Source organism: Thermobia domestica, chromosome 6 (assembly GCF_964235325.1).
Source record: "Thermobia domestica chromosome 6, izTheDome1.hap1.1, whole genome shotgun sequence".
NCBI lineage: Eukaryota > Metazoa > Arthropoda > Insecta > Zygentoma > Lepismatidae > Thermobia > Thermobia domestica.
The window spans coordinates 98,439,137-98,457,105 of NC_137459.1; the positions used below are offsets into that span (position 1 = coordinate 98,439,137).

Below are 17,969 nucleotides of genomic sequence, written 5' to 3' on the forward strand. Positions count from 1 at the left end.
GAATCATTCTATATCAGATACTTTAGGCGTGTCTCCTGCTAATGTACATAATGGTTCTGATTTGATTTTCCCTGTGGAACAACATTTTAATGTCAAGTTAGAAGATTCAACAATTATAGATTCTTCCAGTTTAGTGAATATGGTAAAAATCCGAAGACATAACAAATTTTTGAAACGTAATTCTCAAGTAGAGTCTTTGCAAGAAGGAAAATATCGGATCAAGGTCAATGACTTAGTTTTTGTTAAACAACATCCACAAAGTAATATGTTGTTAAAGAAGATTTATAAATTTTGTGACATTTTCTCAGGTCCTTATTTATGTTTTAAGGAAATAAATCCTAAAGTTTTTGAATTGTTGAACGCTAAAACGGGTATGTCAATTGGACTTCGTAATATAGATGAGTTAAAGGTTTGGAAACCTACTCAGTATACAAAAGAAAAATGGATGCATCTAGTGAAAGAATTAGTTGCGCCTGACATTCTTGCTCAAATAAATAGGAATGAAGAAGACTGAAAAAAAAAAATATATAACAAAAGGGTGTCTTCTGTTTGTGTAAAAATAGATTTATTTTCTTCCTTTTGGTCCTTCGAACGTAGGTTATGTTTAATTTTTGATTTTTATTCAATTTAATTTTCTTTGATTTTCATTAACTAACGATAAGTTTTCAATGATTTTAATTCTTTCTTATTAACGTGAAGGATTATAATTTAATTCATGATTGATTAAACACAAAAATTGTTTTCATTATATTAATTTGTGTTGAAACTTTATTGTCAAAAATAAGTATTAATGAAGTGAAAGATTTGTTATAAATGTATCTATATCTATGATATGTAATGAAGATACATACGAGGGGCGATCAAAATGTGAAAGGCATAAGTAATGTAAGACCATTATTGTAAATGGACCAGTGGTTCTTGAAGATAAAAGCCAAGCTTGCTTATGACTTTTATATTCAGTCCAATTGTCGGGCGACATTTTATATAACGAAATACTTTGGATAGGTTAATAATTACCTGCACCTTGGGCAGAAAGTGCTCATACATAAGCAATATACTTAATAGAATGTTAATTTAATAATAACAAAAGAAGAATGTTTTTAATATCTGTAAGAGATATAGATATTATTATGTAGTTGGTTGCTATGTAGTTGTTTATGGATACCTAATCATCTTATATGTGTGCATGATAGTTTGAATGAAAATACATAAAAGTGTATCAACTAATAAACCATTTGATACCGTTCATCGACTTTATAATTCTGATAGAAAAGGTGAGAATAATAGTATATCTAATTATTAAAGATATTTTTACATGCAAACTATTACTACCACTCAAGATTCATATATCATCGATCGAACCAGGTTGACGACTACCCTTGGTGAGTCGTTATATATTATACGAAGAAAAATATTTGATTTAAATCAAAAAAATCGATTTAAATCAAAAAAATCAACAAAATTGATTTTTTTGAAAAAAAATCATGATTTTTTTCCACCCTGCTTAAAATTTCCTATTAATTTTCCTTAATTACTTTTGTGTGAGATTCCGTGAAGGATATTACTTTGAAGCATCAGAAAATTATTTTTAACATGATGACAATACGAGTGGCGTACTGTAATGACGTACAATTTTATTTTTTCAGACATATTCATACAAATTACACATTAACTGATGTGTCCGTTTTCTGAATGCAACCTCCCTTTATCTTTATGCTAGTGGTGTGTCAGCTTCAAAAGACCATCCTGACCAATTGTTTGGAATTCCACGCACCCATGTTTGGACAGCTTGCTCAAGTTCATGAGCATCCACAAACTGACGACCATGTAGAAGTTTCTTCATTGCTCCGAACAGGTGGTAATCACTGGGAGCCAAGTTCAGAGAGTAGGAAGGGTTTGGCAGCACTGTAAACTTTAGTTGATTAACTGCAACAGTGGTTTCCCGGCTGGTGAGAGAACGTGCAATATCATGTTGCAGAAGCACTCCTTTCGCCCATATTCTTGCCCGCTTCATTTGAATGGCAAGGTGTTGTTCGAAATTTCTTTGGCGGTGGACTGTCATGATGTTTCTACTCCATTGATTGCTACTTATTCGTCAGCTCATGGTAATCACCAGTCACAACCCTAGACACAAAATCTTCGTGATCATGATTATGGCGTTGCAAAAGTTCCCTGAACACGTCCATACGACACTGTTTTTGCTCTACAGACAAGAGTTTGAAACCCATCTTGCACTGACCTTCCTCAACTGTAAGTGCTTGTGCATGATGCCCTGCAGGGTGTTTCTGGTTAGACTTGTGGCAGCCTCCATTTCAGAGAATGTGACGCATTTGTTTCACTGAATGGTCCTCTCTACCACGGTGATGATGGCTGGTGTATTCACTATCTCTCCTTCCAGAACTGCTCCTGTTTTTCGTCGAGGTGTTACCCACTTTTCAACCTTCTTCACAGTTGCACACTTTTTTCCGCGACGGTGAGTACTTCAGACACTGCCACAAATCGCCTATTGATTTCAGCATTGGCCACGCCCTCTTTCCACATGACCAACGACGTCCAGTGTTGTTCTCCATAGTCACTTTCCATGCTGTCTGTTAATAACACTCACAGGGGTTCAAGAAATGGGCTGTACAAGGTGCTGCTGTCGTCCCCGTTGTCAGTGTCACTCCGAATTGGTAAATGAATGTCCTACGAGTCTATGACTGCCTTCCCAACTTCAGTGGTCCATTGCATCTGAAACGGCAAAAAGTGTAAATCATTATGGTATGCCGTACATAACATCCTCTTTCGCGAATAAGCTTATAGAGCTAATACCTAGGGGCGCACAAACTGCTCCAACATGTCAAAGTACATAGGATCTGTAACGGTATCAGGATAGAAGAAAACGGACCGATGATCTTTGCCCTTTATTAGACCATACCAAATATTCAATTTTGGGTACTGTGGACATGTTCTCTGTATGCATGTAGGTTTTCAGGTCTGCAAATTGTTTGCAACGCGTTTGTTACCTGGCTTCGATTGTTGCACAATCTCCATTTCATACGAATAAATCATCAGCCATTTGTGCAGACCTCGATGCACTGTTGTTGGCGGCATATTGACTTGGCTAGATGTCTGGTGGATGGATTTACTCGATCTTCTCTGAAACCTCGCTTGCATTTCTTCCACCTTTTCATCTGACGGAGAGCTTTACCGGATTACTCTACCGGTTGTTAGAAACGTACTGAACCACAGCTTAACGGATTTAGCAACAGATTCAATTTCTTCTTATACTCATTTAAAATTTCGTTCTGTTGAAGTCATACATTTTGCCACAGCGTACTACACCACTGCTTGTGCGCGTTGTTGAACAGTCTCTATTTGTATTTATCCGACCTTGGCGCTGCGTAGCGAGCAAACAGACAACTTCAAGCAATGAAAGCAAAACTTGAAAATCAGGCCTTTCATTTGGTCTTACAGTTATTTCATCGTACTTCGTTCACAATATTTACGTCTTTAGAAAAATGAGATTGGTTTTAGTGAAATATAAAGTATGTTTCCTCTAAATTTTCTTAACGATTCCCTTCGTTTTGAGGTAAAATCAACAGGAATAAGAGTGAATTAACTTCTTTCAAAAATATATTCCGTGCCAAATTTCGTAAAAATTCTCGGATTTCGATGAAAGGTGATGTTCTTTGAAATTTGTTAATTATTACTATTGTTTAGGGATGTCATCAGTCAGGCGCATGAGGGTGAATTCACCTCAAGAAAATCATTAACAGTAACTCTCTCAGAATACCCAACTTTTATGAACCGTGGGGTACTTTCGTTCTTGCGTTCATGGAGCTAAAATCGATCCTGAGTAAGGTAGTGAAATGTCCAAATGCGAATGGAATTGTTCTCTTGTTTTAGTGGTACGGTATCATTTGTTTAAATCTAGTACCAAAACGAAAGGTATCTTTTAGTAGTGTCTGCGCGTAATATAGTAGTATTTTCATCATCCACAGTTTTGAATGTAATTTTTTAGGGGTCTAACGGGGATGAAGAAATTCCCATGCTATTTAAATGGGCGTTTCCTTAGGATACAAAATCTTATCATTTAAATAGTTGAATAGGAAAAGAAACGATAGAATTGTGGGTTCAAGAGGTTCGAGGCCGTAGGCCAAGCATATACAGTGTGTGGGGGCGAAGCTCGCGGATGGGCAAATTCAGGAAGTATGAAGAGCAAGTTCACGAAATTCACTGTTGATGCAAAGGCCGATAGATAAGAAATGCGAGGCCTCGGGGGACTGGGGGCTGAGCTCCCAGCTAGTCGTCATATAAAACATAATTATTATCACGATGATGTAAAATCATTAGCAACTACTTTTGCATTTTTGCAACTTGTGGTTTAACGAAAATTTGAGAATGTGTGGAATAATGTGAATTTCTATCTAATATTTCATTCCGCAAAATGAAACTTGAATTTTGGAGGACAAAATATCTTCCATATTTCGGTATTTTTTCATGTGTTATGGGTGCTGAGTTGTAACGAAATTCAATGAGAAACGTAAAATTGTGTGCAACGTAGAAGAATCTTAATTTGTACTAGTTTTAATTAATAACTCTATGGAATGATCACCCTGGAAGTGATTCATTTTGTGTGGATCAGCCTTTTGTATCTTTAGTTATCCCTCATATGCAGGTGGGAGCTTTCTAGAAAGTTTTGCCCCACCCTTCCAATCTAAGGACTTAGATTGTGGCTTCAAGAAACAAGCCATTTTAATGGCAGTAGACTTTATATGCCAATCAAAGTAGACATGTGTCTGTGCAAACTTTGCCATTATGTAACTTTCTGAACTTTTAAATGAAGGCGACTGGTTAAGGACTTTCGTTTCTCGTGCAGTCTGCTAACATTTATTCGCGTGCGAATAGAAGTAAATCTTCTATAGATGCTAGTTGTTTCATGTGAGGTCAGGAATTAGAAAAAATTCTCTTTTAAATCAGGTACGCTTGTATGTATGTGAAATGCCAAGTAGCAGTTTAACTGTGCAAAAAAAAAAAAAAAAAAAAAATAAAAAAATAAATAAATAAATAAATAAGATATATATATATATATATATATATATATATATAGAGAGAGAGAGAGAGAGAGAGAGAGAGAGAGAGAGACTGACTGACTGACTGAGACTGACGTGTCTGAAAAGTTCTAAACATAACTCGTAGCATTCGGATAATTGTCCAAAAATTATTATTGGTGCTAGATACTAAAAGGAATATTGTAGTAATATCTGTATAAATTATGTTGCGTTTCTTTTCCTAGATTGGTGTCAGCAGTGAGGTGGTCTTATTAATCTGAAGCTGATGAATCATTTCTCGCATTGAGTATTAACATAAATCGTTCACCAGAATATTAGTCATATTATTGTTATGTTTTATAATTTATTGTCAGCTTTCTTACAGTATTGTGTTTCACAGGGCTCCAGAATGCGACCTCCTGTAATTCGTCGAGCTCCGGGACGACGTCCGGCTCAAGAACCATTCCAGTTTCAAGAGCGTTTACCTTTGAAGTTGAAGAACTCTGTATCTGGGAAAGGAAGTAAATCTTCAGGTAAACAACAGATCACATTTCCAATTAGCAGTTGATAACTTTGTTTTTTTGAATCGTGTCAAAAACAGTCATACACATAATCCTTTGTAAAACCTGTGTACTTACCGTCATTTATGAGACGTTGTTGAAAAATTTACACTAAGTTACAAGAAGAAAAAGAAAAACAGTTAAAGAGATTTGAAAAGCTGTTTCTCAGGATTTTTTCCGCTAATTTCAAAACTGTTTACCATTTTGTTCTATCGGTATTAGTTTTTGAGTAACACTCGTTCCCTCTTACGGAGGAAAATACGATTTTAATGAAAATATTAAAACAAAATTTGAATATTCGCACTCTTTTTTTACTGAAATTTCTGTTACATTTAACTTTAGGAACATCTCTCAGCAGTAGTCAGCAAGCATTCTTCGATTTCATCTGCTTCTATATCTGGGATAACTGTCTTCTATATTTGATAACTCCTAATGAAACCGTTCGCCATGTTCGTCGCTTACCGCACCAAAGTTACGAGGAAGAAGTCCAGATGCGAATAAATAAATTAAAAAAAGAGAACTAATTTTTAAAGACATGCGATATCCGAATTGTTTGTAGGTGTGAAGCAGTTCCATAACAAGCTGTTTGTAGTTATATTTTTTATTGTTACTAAGGACATTTTTAATAACATTCTTAAACGATTTCCAAGCGGCCGTCTATTCTTCGTTCACCTTAATGTCAAATTCCGAATCATGCATTAGTGTTCATATTACAGTGCCAACAAATATGCCGTGGGCCGCGGTGGTTCGGTGGTAGAGCATTCACCACTGGTGCATGGGGTCCTTGGTTCAATCCCAGCTCGCGCCGAGTGAGCTTTGTGGTGGACAAACACACCATGTGCGTTGATTTTCTCGGGGTTCACCTGTTTCCTCCCACTTTCTTCATTCCACCATTTCATTCATTTCTCATCATCACCGTCTCCTTTAGCCTAGCCGGCATAACTGTGGGTTGTGAAACTTAAAGATTTCATTTCATTTTCATTTTAACAAATATGTCTTCCTTAATCTTGAAGTCACTCGCTAAGGAAAATTTATCCTTTAGATATTGGAAACCTTCCCTATTACAATTCATAATCTTTACAGACGGCTTCATCAAGCCAAGTTTAATATGTAGAGGAGGAGGATGAATTTTATCCAACGAGACAAGTGATTCATTTAGTATATTCTTTTCTCCAACAGTAAGAGTTGCTGTTTTATGTAGTGTTGTTTACATTCCTTGCTATTTCACAAACACAGAAAGCAGTAAAACTTCGTAAAACCCGACTCTAGATCCAGCAATAAAGTTATAACTTTTAAGTCACAACATATATACCAAGTCGATGTTACATAAATAGAGTGCGTACTGTGTACCATTCGACAATTCCAGCATCAAAATATAGAAATATAACAGTGAGCTCGTGCAGGTGACACCGCTGGAAAAGCAAGGTCCTGTTGGTGATACGAATTCCAACCACCTACGGAACGTCATAGAATGGACCTCTGCCACGTTCGCAAAATGGTACAAACACACTGGCATCTTGTACCAAACGACGAATGAAAAATGACTAGCCACACAAGTGGCAGAATATAAACTCATGAAATGAAAGGCAACCTCCTTGAGAGTTATAGAGCGTTCAGGATAGTCACATTGGTAACCACTTCTATGAAATTCATAAAATCGAACGCGAAACAGTATGTCGTGGAGTTGTTTTTGCAAACAGGCATTCCGAATAGCATAGCTGCAAAGGGTGCGGAAGTATGTCTTGTACACACGGAAAGAACTACGTCCAATGGCTTCATTTGTCCAGTGATTCCAGGTGGAATGAATTGCAGCGTCCCACACTTCCCAGGAGGGATAGTTTGGTCCAGAATATCGTACTTTTTGTACGCAGACCAGGAATTCCGTAGAAGCAAGTTATTTTCGCTCGCTATGGGCCAAAAGTAGTGTTCATACTACAACTGCAGTTTCTGTAATCCCATTTGAATACTCTTGCTTGCCAGGACGTACACATTCCCTAATGTACGTGAGAGTTTGTTGACACGTGGGCTAGTGGTAAATGGTAGAAAAAAAAAAGAAAAGAAAAGAAAGGAAAAGGAAAAACGAACTTCACTGACGTTATCTAAAGTAAAATAGTATCTTGCAATAGGTTTCACAAATATATTTTCTTACGCTGCTTGAATGATCGATAAGCACTCTTGTTTTATAAGTGAATCTTGCTAATTCATATTGGTGTTTTTATTGTACCAGTATTTGATATGTTGTTTAAGCAGTTACTCCCACTTGCTATTAATTAAACCCTTATCAATATTTAGTCTTACTTGTTTTAGTGTGAAACCCAAAGACTGTTTTTTGAAATCATGTTTATTCTTTTAAAACAATCAACATAACACACACAAAAATTGGTTAAGTAACAAATGGAAATCATGATTAAAGAATATTTTGATTATTATCATGAACGAAAACTCCAACATGAGTTGGGAACCTTCACTTACACAACAAAGGAATACACAAAAATAAGAAAAATAAAAACGAAAGAAATGAAATATTTAATTTTACATCCCATGGTTATGCCGGTTAGGCTAAAGGAGACGGTGATGATAAGAAATGAGGGAAATGGTGGAATGAAGTAAGTGGGAGGAAACGAGCGAACTCCGAGAAAACCCAGGCACACGGTGTTTGTCCACTACAAAGTCCACTTGGCGCGAGCTGGGATCGAACCAGGGACCTCACGCACCAAAGGTGAACACTACCACTGAGCCACCGCGGTCCAAAGAATACACAATCTAACCTCGTCGTCTTATAGCGAGCTATACCATCACCTGAGTGAATTGCAGTAATGCATTTTGTATTTACACTGCTCTTGTCAGGTGAATCTGTTCCTTCACGTTTATGTATTAATTTAAAATTTATTCCTAGTTTTATTCTATATGAATAAAACTCTAGTAGAGATCCGAAACCTTACGGTTATTCAAAAATCGAAAATTGAAGCAAGTGAGGAGTTAGTGATAGCTTTTTTGTGTAGTAAATTATATTTTTAGGTACTGACTATTATTTATAAAATATTGAATCAAGATGTATGTTATTTATGTCCAAACGACAATAATTGACAATGTATATTCAGTACCTAAAGTATACCAGTTTTTGAATATTTTTAAATGTTCATTATTTTAAAAGGCTGTTGTAATTGATAAAAGTTTTAGATGGTAAAAGAACTTCAAATAAATATAGAATAACTCGAAGAGCAACGAACATTTACATTGTACTTCAATTGTGGGAACAGCTTTTACTTTGTGAACAGTAGTTTTTAAGAGTAATCAATTTTAATTTATAGTAAACAGTTACGCTAATAGATGTTGCTGCCTACTTGTCTGATTCAAAACGATGTCGTTAGCGTACATGCAGTTTGCAGATGTAAAACTATTGTGATTGTTTAACTGCAACTTAAGAACAGGATTATTTGAAAATAGGACAAAGGCTGTGACCCTATTTTGGTTTGAGGATTAATATTTGTGTATTCCTGTAGTAATTTATTGTGGCGATTTAATTGTAATTATCTCAAAATGAATAATAATAATACTGAACACGAACGATTTGCTGTTTATTATTACCCGCCGTAGTCATATTTATTTTCGAGCATTAATATATATATATGTAATTTGTTGAGTAAACTAAAAAATAAATAAATAAATAAAAATGTTAAATGTAACCAATCAAAGCTTTTAATAAACCATGATTTCAACCTATAATGTACAGCGGATCGAAGGCTCAGGTATAACAATTATTTTCAATAAAATTAGAACTAAATAATAATTTTAATAAATTTTAATTTTCTACATACAACGGTAGATCATTTTAATCACGCAGTTTCTTATGAAACTACGTTACTTTTAGCAATTTGATGTGTAAATATTGGGACGCAATCTGCTATTGGATTTTGGAGTGTTGTGTTAAGAAGAATTTAATTTTCAATATTTAGTTTTGGTTAGAGGCTTTATAATGTATAGTACGAGAATCAGTTAAATACGAAGTATCAGTTGTGGAATATTTATTGTACTGAAATAAACGTAATACAAGACTTTGAAAGGATAAGGAACAGCTTGTTTAGTATATGTATGGTTATTAATAGCATCTATAATGAATAATAGATAAAAACAATATCCAGATTCGAACTTGAAAGCCACGCATCGTGCAATAATTTAGATACTGCTTCTTGGTACTTTGTGAGAAAGTTCTGAAATTATTACCAATACTTTAGCAGGACAGGTGGATATAATTTTAGGATTTTTCATTCGGATCTCGGCAAGATCTGAAACTTGATTACACTTAAACCATTCTTCACGTTACTTCATGTAAGCGTTTTTTCATAATATTGCGTTTAATGATAGCATGAAGTGTCTACACTGCACATTTCAGGCAGTTAAACTTACATTATAAATGGAGAAAATAACCGATTTTTGTATCACACCAAATTCTTAGAAACTGATTGTCCAAGCACAAGACGAGTTGTGTTACAGTTTATGTTGCCAGAGTAACTTAGCTCCCATATGTGACTGTTCAGAGGGTAAACTGAGTAGCATAGTGGTTAACGCATCGGCACGATAAGCTGGATACCCGGGTTCAATTCACGGTTTATTTGTGCGTTTTTCACTGCTTGTATATCATTGAAATACAAGCTTGTATATCTCACTTGTAGAGGAATTGGAGTGATATAAAATCAATTATTACTTCCATTTATTAAATATGATACTTGAAGATTACACATACACACACACACACACACAAAAAAAAAAAAAAAAGGAACTGATATAATGTTCATTGAGAATGTTCTCACAAAATAAAAAGATAAACAAATAATATAATATCTTGCGCATATAAATGTAGATCATATTTGGTTTCTGAAAATATTTGTGTTTTTACACAGTATTTATTCATGCAAGATTTCATTGTTATTCAATGTGTAGCTGAAGGAAACTATTTTTAACTGTTAGTCATACCTAACATACTTGTATTATTTTTTCTTGCAGATGTAGCGTGTATACAGGAAATGTCAATTCTTTTTGCTTGTTTGAAGAAGCATGAGTTTAACCAGGCTCCTTGTTCAACTGAAATCCAGAATTTTCAGTCGTGTTTTAAAAATTTCACGGTAAGAGCGTGAACTTCACTAACTTTGATCGTTATATTAATATCAAAGTTTAAAACACCATAATTCTGTTAAATTTTCGATCAGTTTCAATGTTCTTAGTCGTATCAAACAAACTCTTTAAAAAAATAAAAAAGTTAAAACAGACAAAGGTAAAAGTCGTGAAACAGTCATGGTATTTGCGTTTCGGAGGAGTTGTTAATAAATGTTTAAAAGGGACTTGTTTCTTTCTCTCCTGAGAGAGCTCTCTCGTGCCTAAGCAGTAAGAGTATGCGTCATTGGCGTGGAAGACTCGGGTTCGATTCCCAGCGGGAGCTCATGTGCTTCAGGTCCCACGTTAAGCTGTAGACCCATGTCTCTCATAACCTCGCTGCTATAAAAGGGACGCTAAACTGAACATCAAATCAAATCTATCTTTCTTGGAGGAACTGGGCAGGAACTTCATTCCTTTTTTGAAGGAATGTAGATGAGAAAAGTTTGCGCTCCTTTCGTTCCTCCTGCAGTTACTCACGAGTAAATATAATTTTGTATTTAAAACATTGTTAGCGGTTTTCTTCATTTAGAAAACGGAATTCGTACAACTAGTATCTCAGAGAATTGCTCCAGTAGAAGAATTTTTATCTTTAAAATGAGTGTTCAGAACTGGCAGAAATAAGAATACTAACATGAATATACAACTATTGAGAGTCTTTTGAAAGCAAACAAGATTTGGTTTGAGTGAGATGAATTATAACATCATGTGTAAAATTATTCTCCAGGAATGCTTACTATATGTTATATATAAAAAGAATGCTTGTATGTATGTTTGTCCGATATACAAATCCATACCGTTGACTTGGCATTCTTCAAAATGATTTTAGTGAAGAAATCATAGTTTGGAAGAGATCGTACGCTATATACAACTTTTGGTTTGTTTTCTAAGGGGAGACGAGGGAGCTTCTAAAGTGAAAAGGTGGTTTAAAATCTATGCAGAAAAATAGGATATCTCACGAATTTCTCATGTTAGAGAGACGAAACTTGGTGTGTATCGTTGTTTCTAAAAACAAGTTGACATACGCATATGACTTAAAATCTGGAAAAATTACTATGGAGGTAAGGCACCCGTAGAGAGGTGAGAAGGAGGTGGTATGTATAAGTATTTGAAAATGCTCGATATTTATGTGGAATTCACAGTTTTCGGGGTTGCTCAAAACGAATAGTGACAATCCAGATGCCGTCTAAATTCAAGTTCAGCCCATGGGATGACGTGGGGTGGAAGTGAAAGATAGAATGTTTAAAGTGATCGAGATTAGTGTCGAATTTATAGTTTTCGCGATCGTTAAGCTGATTGATGACCTTCTAAAAGACATTTAAACTAAAGTTTAGTGAAAAACATGCATGTCAGATGGCCTGGAAAGTGACAGGGGCAACGCCGAATGCGTTGCTTGTAGTTATTTATGTTACATCATTCTTTATTATTGACAGGTAGCCCCGAGGGCGTTGCTTGTGGTTATTTATTCCATTCAGTTCCTTATTTTCTGTTCGTCATTTACTATACTCAGTTCTTTATTTTCAAATGTGAGTAAGCATTATTCTTCCCGTGCATCGCCGCATGTTTCATCTACATCTACACATAATCAACTTTTGAGTAGTATTTTAGTCTTCAGTGACTGTAGTTCAACTTTGCTAATGAATGTTTTAGATACATATCAATGAATTATAAGTAGCATACCTCCGTATCTCGTAAATAATATCTGTTAATTATGAATAATCTCGTACTTCACTTAGTCCCTTTTTAACACTTGCTACGACTATGAAATAAATTCAAGTTTGTATCTCAAGCAGGTGTTGGAAAAGACTATGAGATACAGGGATAAGTTAATTATAATTAGGGTGACCATAAAATTTTCAGCTGAAAACGGGACAGGTTCCGACTTTTTAAAAGTCATGAGAAATGAGAAACAGGTCAGTTTTTTTAAATTAGTTCCTATTGACCTGAGCAATACCTAATACATTTATATTGTAATATAACATAATATATATATATATATATATATATATATATATATATATAAGCTATAAAATATAAACAACATTTAACTTACAGTATAGTAGTTAATATATAGTACTTAACGTATAGCAAGACATGATGCTGCTTGCATTTGTGCCTTTGGCGTAGCTCGAATTCTTGATAATACATTGAGTGACAAGTTGACTCTTGAACATGAGCAGTACTGCGAACTATAGATGTAGGAATGTAGGAAATTTAGGCGTGTTTAGTGTAGGAAATTTCAGTTCAATTCCTGCCTCTTCGTTATCAATTATTAATACCTTTACAAGGAATAAAGGTACTGGATTTGTTATTTAGTTCTTTTACTTACATAAAACGGGACAAATACTACTTTTTTCCATCTACTGACGGGACGGTCGGGACACGCCCCTAGAACGGGACTGTCCCGTTCAAAACGGGACGTATGGTCGCCCTAATTATAATTTGTAGTTGAACCTGTGTATAACTACGGTTAAATGTGCTTGTTAATTTAAATAATTCAGTTGTTTATAGTAATGAAATTATATTAACATCAACCACCATATTAAAAGTGTATCTCAATATCAGTAAATAGTCTTTATTTTCTACCTGATTGTGCTTTCTAAAAGATAAAAAAAGTGGTTGGGTTTGTCGATCTGCCTATTTGTCATGCAATATACCTCGGAAACGAAAAGAGCTGTTGCCAAACGGGTTTCAGGTATGAAATCCGCACACTCTATTTACCCGGCAGTTTCGAAAGTCAAGCACAGTTTGTCTTGGAAAAATCTGCCACAGAAAGCCATGACTTGCCACAAAATGCTTAGGGGCATGAAACATTGCTTCTAACTAGCTCATTTGAGTAACACATACACTTTCGTGATGACAGAGAATCTTTGGAGAGCGACAAGAATACGGGGGCCCAAATCCACGAAGAAATTATAAAGCTGTGAAATCCGTGAAGAACCTTCTTACGGAGGACAATCATTTGAGCCTCCAGAAAATTAGCAGTATCCTCGGCATTAAATAAGGAAAGCATTCGACAAAATATTCGTTAAGATTTGGGGAAAATAAAGTTCTGTGCCCGTTTTGTACGCACGTACACTGAATGTTTATGAGAAGTGGTGAGTGTTAGGTTGGAAAAACTTTGTCATAACAGCCGATTCCTCTCCACGTTTCGTCAAAACCATTGTCATCTGAAGTGAAACATGGTGTTTCAAGTACGATCTTCTTACCAAACAAGAGTTGTCCGCGTGAATCAGTCCAGACCAACAAAGGATCGCATGCAGATATCACGAGTTAAGTTCTTGTTGGTTGTCTTTTTTGATGCCAAGGGTCTCATTTAGTACGAATCTGTTCCAGGAGGCCAGACCATTAAGTGCAGCTTGTATCTAGAAGCATCTCCTTTAGTAAATGACTTGTATCAGGCCACCAATCAATCATCCACGGCAATTGGAGTCGCCTTCGCGACAATGCCCTCTCACACAACTGTAACATTGTTAAGTGATTAATAAAGAAAAGAAATACGTCACTATTATCGACCACCAACCGTACCCGCGAGATTTGACTCGAGTGAACTTTTTCTTACTTCCGAAGCTGAAATTCTACCTCAAGGAAAACCTATTTGAGGGCGTGGAGGTCATCAAAACGATCGTGACGAAGAACCTAAAGGACATCCAAGGAGATGTGTTCTTCTACGTCTATTGGAACGGCCTTTCCTGTCGTTCAACCTACGAGCAAAGTTTCACATCGACCATGTAAAATACTGAAGGACATTGCTTTCCTCCAAGCAATATTTTTCACTTTATGTAATCAGCCCGGGAGCGTTATTGCCGCACCTTGTATTATATTATCACATGTGACAATATCAAAGTTGCAAGATACGTATAATTTTGTTTATTTGATTTACGAAGGTGAGCCAAGTTAATTCATTTTTTGTATGAGGCATTTGTAGTATGTAAAAAAAAAAAAAAAAAAAAAAAAAGTAAATGTTTTCCTTATTTAACAGAGTAGAATCCATTTTGTTGGATAGTTCTCTGCCGATAATCCACGAGAGCCACAATAACACGGCGAATTTAGAGACCAATGACTTGCGCACCTGTTTTTCACATTATCAGCTGCTTCAAACCATCTTCCTTGAAAGAAATACGCGAGGGAGCGATAAAAATCATTATGTGAAGAGATAAAATCGGGACTGTATGCGGAGTGTTGAACGAATTCGAACTCTGAAAGTTCCTAGTTTCCAGATAACTATCTGTGACCGATAGCGCGGCACTTTATCTTTCTGAAGAAGAACCCACTTTCTCTTGATCAATGCCGTACATTTACGTCGCAGAAAATTATGGACCCGCTATAATTGTTTAGCGTGAAGATTCCCATCTACAGCACAGCCATTTGAAACGAGTTCCCAGAATTGGAACATTAATGTTCGGCGATGTGCACGATATTACCTTTGTTTCAAATTTCTCCCTTTGGACAATTGACAGTACCTCTTGATTTCTTCTTAACCTGCAGAATACTATAACCAGGAATATCGTTTTTATCACCTGCGACGATCCAACGCCAAAACCTATCATCACAAGGACTCTGTAGCAATCGTTGACACAGACTTCTTTTGATCTTTTGTTGTGTCATCTTATGTGACATAAATCAAGGGAGACTCCAGACAAACCTCAGTTAATGATTGTGACACATTTTGCTTTGAAGTTAAAAACATATATATTTACAAAAGGAAAGTCTGCATAAGGAAAGTAATGACAATGGTGTTAGACTCGTGAACTTTCCGAAAACGGAGAGATTTAGTTTAAAGAAATCAGAAGAGAGCCAGGTAAGAGAGGAATATTAGATTGAAGTTTCGAATAGATTCTCGGTTTTAGAAGACTCGGAGTGCACTAGTGTTGAGGATACTTGGATTGAAATTAGAGATAGCATTAAAAGTTCAGCAATAGAAAAATTGGGACACGCGGAAATACGTAGAAATAAACTATGGTTCGACCAGGAATGCCTTAACCTAGCAGAGAAGAGAAAACAGGCAAAATTACGCTGGCTACAAAATCCGAATGAAATAACTACACATAATTTCGCAGATATCAGGCGAGAAACTTCCAAAACTTTTAGAACAAAGAAACGCGATTTTTTGAAAGCTAAAATTAAGGAACTCGAAGATAATAGTAAAAATAAAAATATTCGGGACATGTATAAGGGAATCAGCGAATTTAAGAAAAGCTAACAACCTCGTGCTTATATATTAAAGAAAGCTGACGGAACAGTTCTCACTGATACGAATAGCATCTTAAATAGATGGAAAGATTTCTTTGACGATTTTCTGAAAACGCAGCCAAATAATAATGTGCGTGGAGAAAAGGGGATACACACCGCAGAACAGGATATTCCAGAACCCAACCGAATAGAAGTAGAAACCGCTATAAAGAAATTAAAGAAACACAATTCTCCAGGTGTAGATGAAATTCCGGCTGAGTTAATTTTAGCTGGAGGCGAAAAATTGTGGAACAAGATACACAAACTCATTCTCCTTATATGGAACGAGGAAGAATTGCCACAAAAGTGGAAAGAATCAATCATTACTCCAATTCACAAGAAAGGCAACAAAACTGACTAATAATTATCGAGGCATTTCTCTTCTGTCAACATCCTATAAAATCCTTTCAAATATTCTATTAGCAAGATTGACCCCATACGCAGATGAAATTATTGGAGATTTTCAGTGCGGATTTAGACGAAATCGATCAACTATCGACCAAATATTTACCATTCGCCAAATACTCGAAAAAAAGTGGGAATACAATACCCCGGTACATCAACTATTTATTGATTTTAGAAAGGCGTACGACTCGGTTAGGAGAGAAATATTATACAACGTTCTTACAGAACTTGGAATACCGAGAAAGCTAATTAGATTAATTAAGATATGTTTAAATGAATCCCAAAGTAAAGATCGGGTAGGAAAATTTTTGCCCACGAGCTTTTACGTCGAAAATGGCCTGAAACAAGGAGATGTGTTGTCGCCATTATTATTTAACTTTGTGCTGGAAGACGCTATAAGGAAAATCAAAGATAGCAACCAGGGCCTAGAGTTGAACGGTATTCACCAGGTTATGGCATATGCTGATGATGTAAATTTAATAGGGGATGATAGAACAATAGAAAGAAATGCAGAGATCTTATTAAACGCTTGCAGGGACATGAGTTTAGAAGTAAATGCAGAGGAAACTAAATACATGGAAGTGGGTCGGGACCGTAATACGGCAAATTGTGGATGCGTTAAAATATTAAATAATATTTTTGATAAAGTGGATACTTTCAAATATTTAGGATCGATATTAACAGACGAAAATCATATTCTCAAAGAAATTAAATGTCGACTAAAAGCAGGGAATTCGTGTTACTATTGGGTTCAAAATCTCTTGTTGTCGCGAATTGTGTCGAAGAATTTGAAGCTTAAAATATATAGAACGATAATCATGCCTGTTGTTCTGTATGGTTGCGAAACATGTTCTCTTACTCTGAGGGAAGAACATAGACTGAAAGTATTTGAGAACAAGATTCTGAGACGAATATTCGGACCCAAGAGGAACGGGAATGGGGAATGGCGGAAACTTCATAACGAGGAACTACATAATTTATACGGTTTACCCAACATTGTTATGGTCATCAAATCTAGGAGGCTCAGGTGGGCACGTCATGTAGCCAGGATGGAAGAAAGAACGAACGCTTTCAAAATCTTAACTGGAAGACCAGCCGGAAAACGACCATTAGGAAGACCTAGGTCCAGATGGGAGGACAATATTAAGATAAATTTCGCAGAGATAGGAATACGAAGTAGAAGCTGGATCCAATTAGCTAAGGATAGAAGTCAGTGGAGAGCTTTTTTGAACGCGGCATTGAACCTCCGGGTTCCATAGGCCATAGAGTTAGTTAGCTAGTAGGAGGTAGAACTACGGGAGGCTGTTCAATATCTATATCTATCTATCTATCTCTCTCTTTCTCTGTGTATATATATATATATATATATATATATATATATATATATATATATATATATATATATATATATAGATAGATAGATAGATAGATAGATAGATAGATAGATAGATATAAAATTCATTTATGTATTTGTTTTTCTGGCCAGCCATCTTAGGGGGAAGAGTTTCCTACTCCGTCGAAAATAATAGATGTACTCCTTATTATTTTACTATATACTCAGCAAATCATCGTGAGCCAACAAAACGTG

At 35.7% G+C, this 17,969-nt stretch overlaps 1 protein-coding gene across 1 annotated transcript in view; it reads left to right on the forward strand.

Annotated features, from left to right (window-relative positions):
* LOC145688120 (small ribosomal subunit protein mS37) overlaps positions 1-17,969 on the forward strand; it is a 29,972-nt gene that overhangs the window by 11,744 nt on the left and 259 nt on the right. Inside the window, exons 2-3 of the mRNA XM_081761885.1 lie at positions 5,434-5,566; positions 10,598-10,716. Coding sequence (XP_081618011.1) covers positions 5,443-5,566; positions 10,598-10,716 — 243 coding nt within the window. The 5' untranslated portion in view covers positions 5,434-5,442. The remainder of the gene's footprint in view (positions 1-5,433; positions 5,567-10,597; positions 10,717-17,969) is intronic.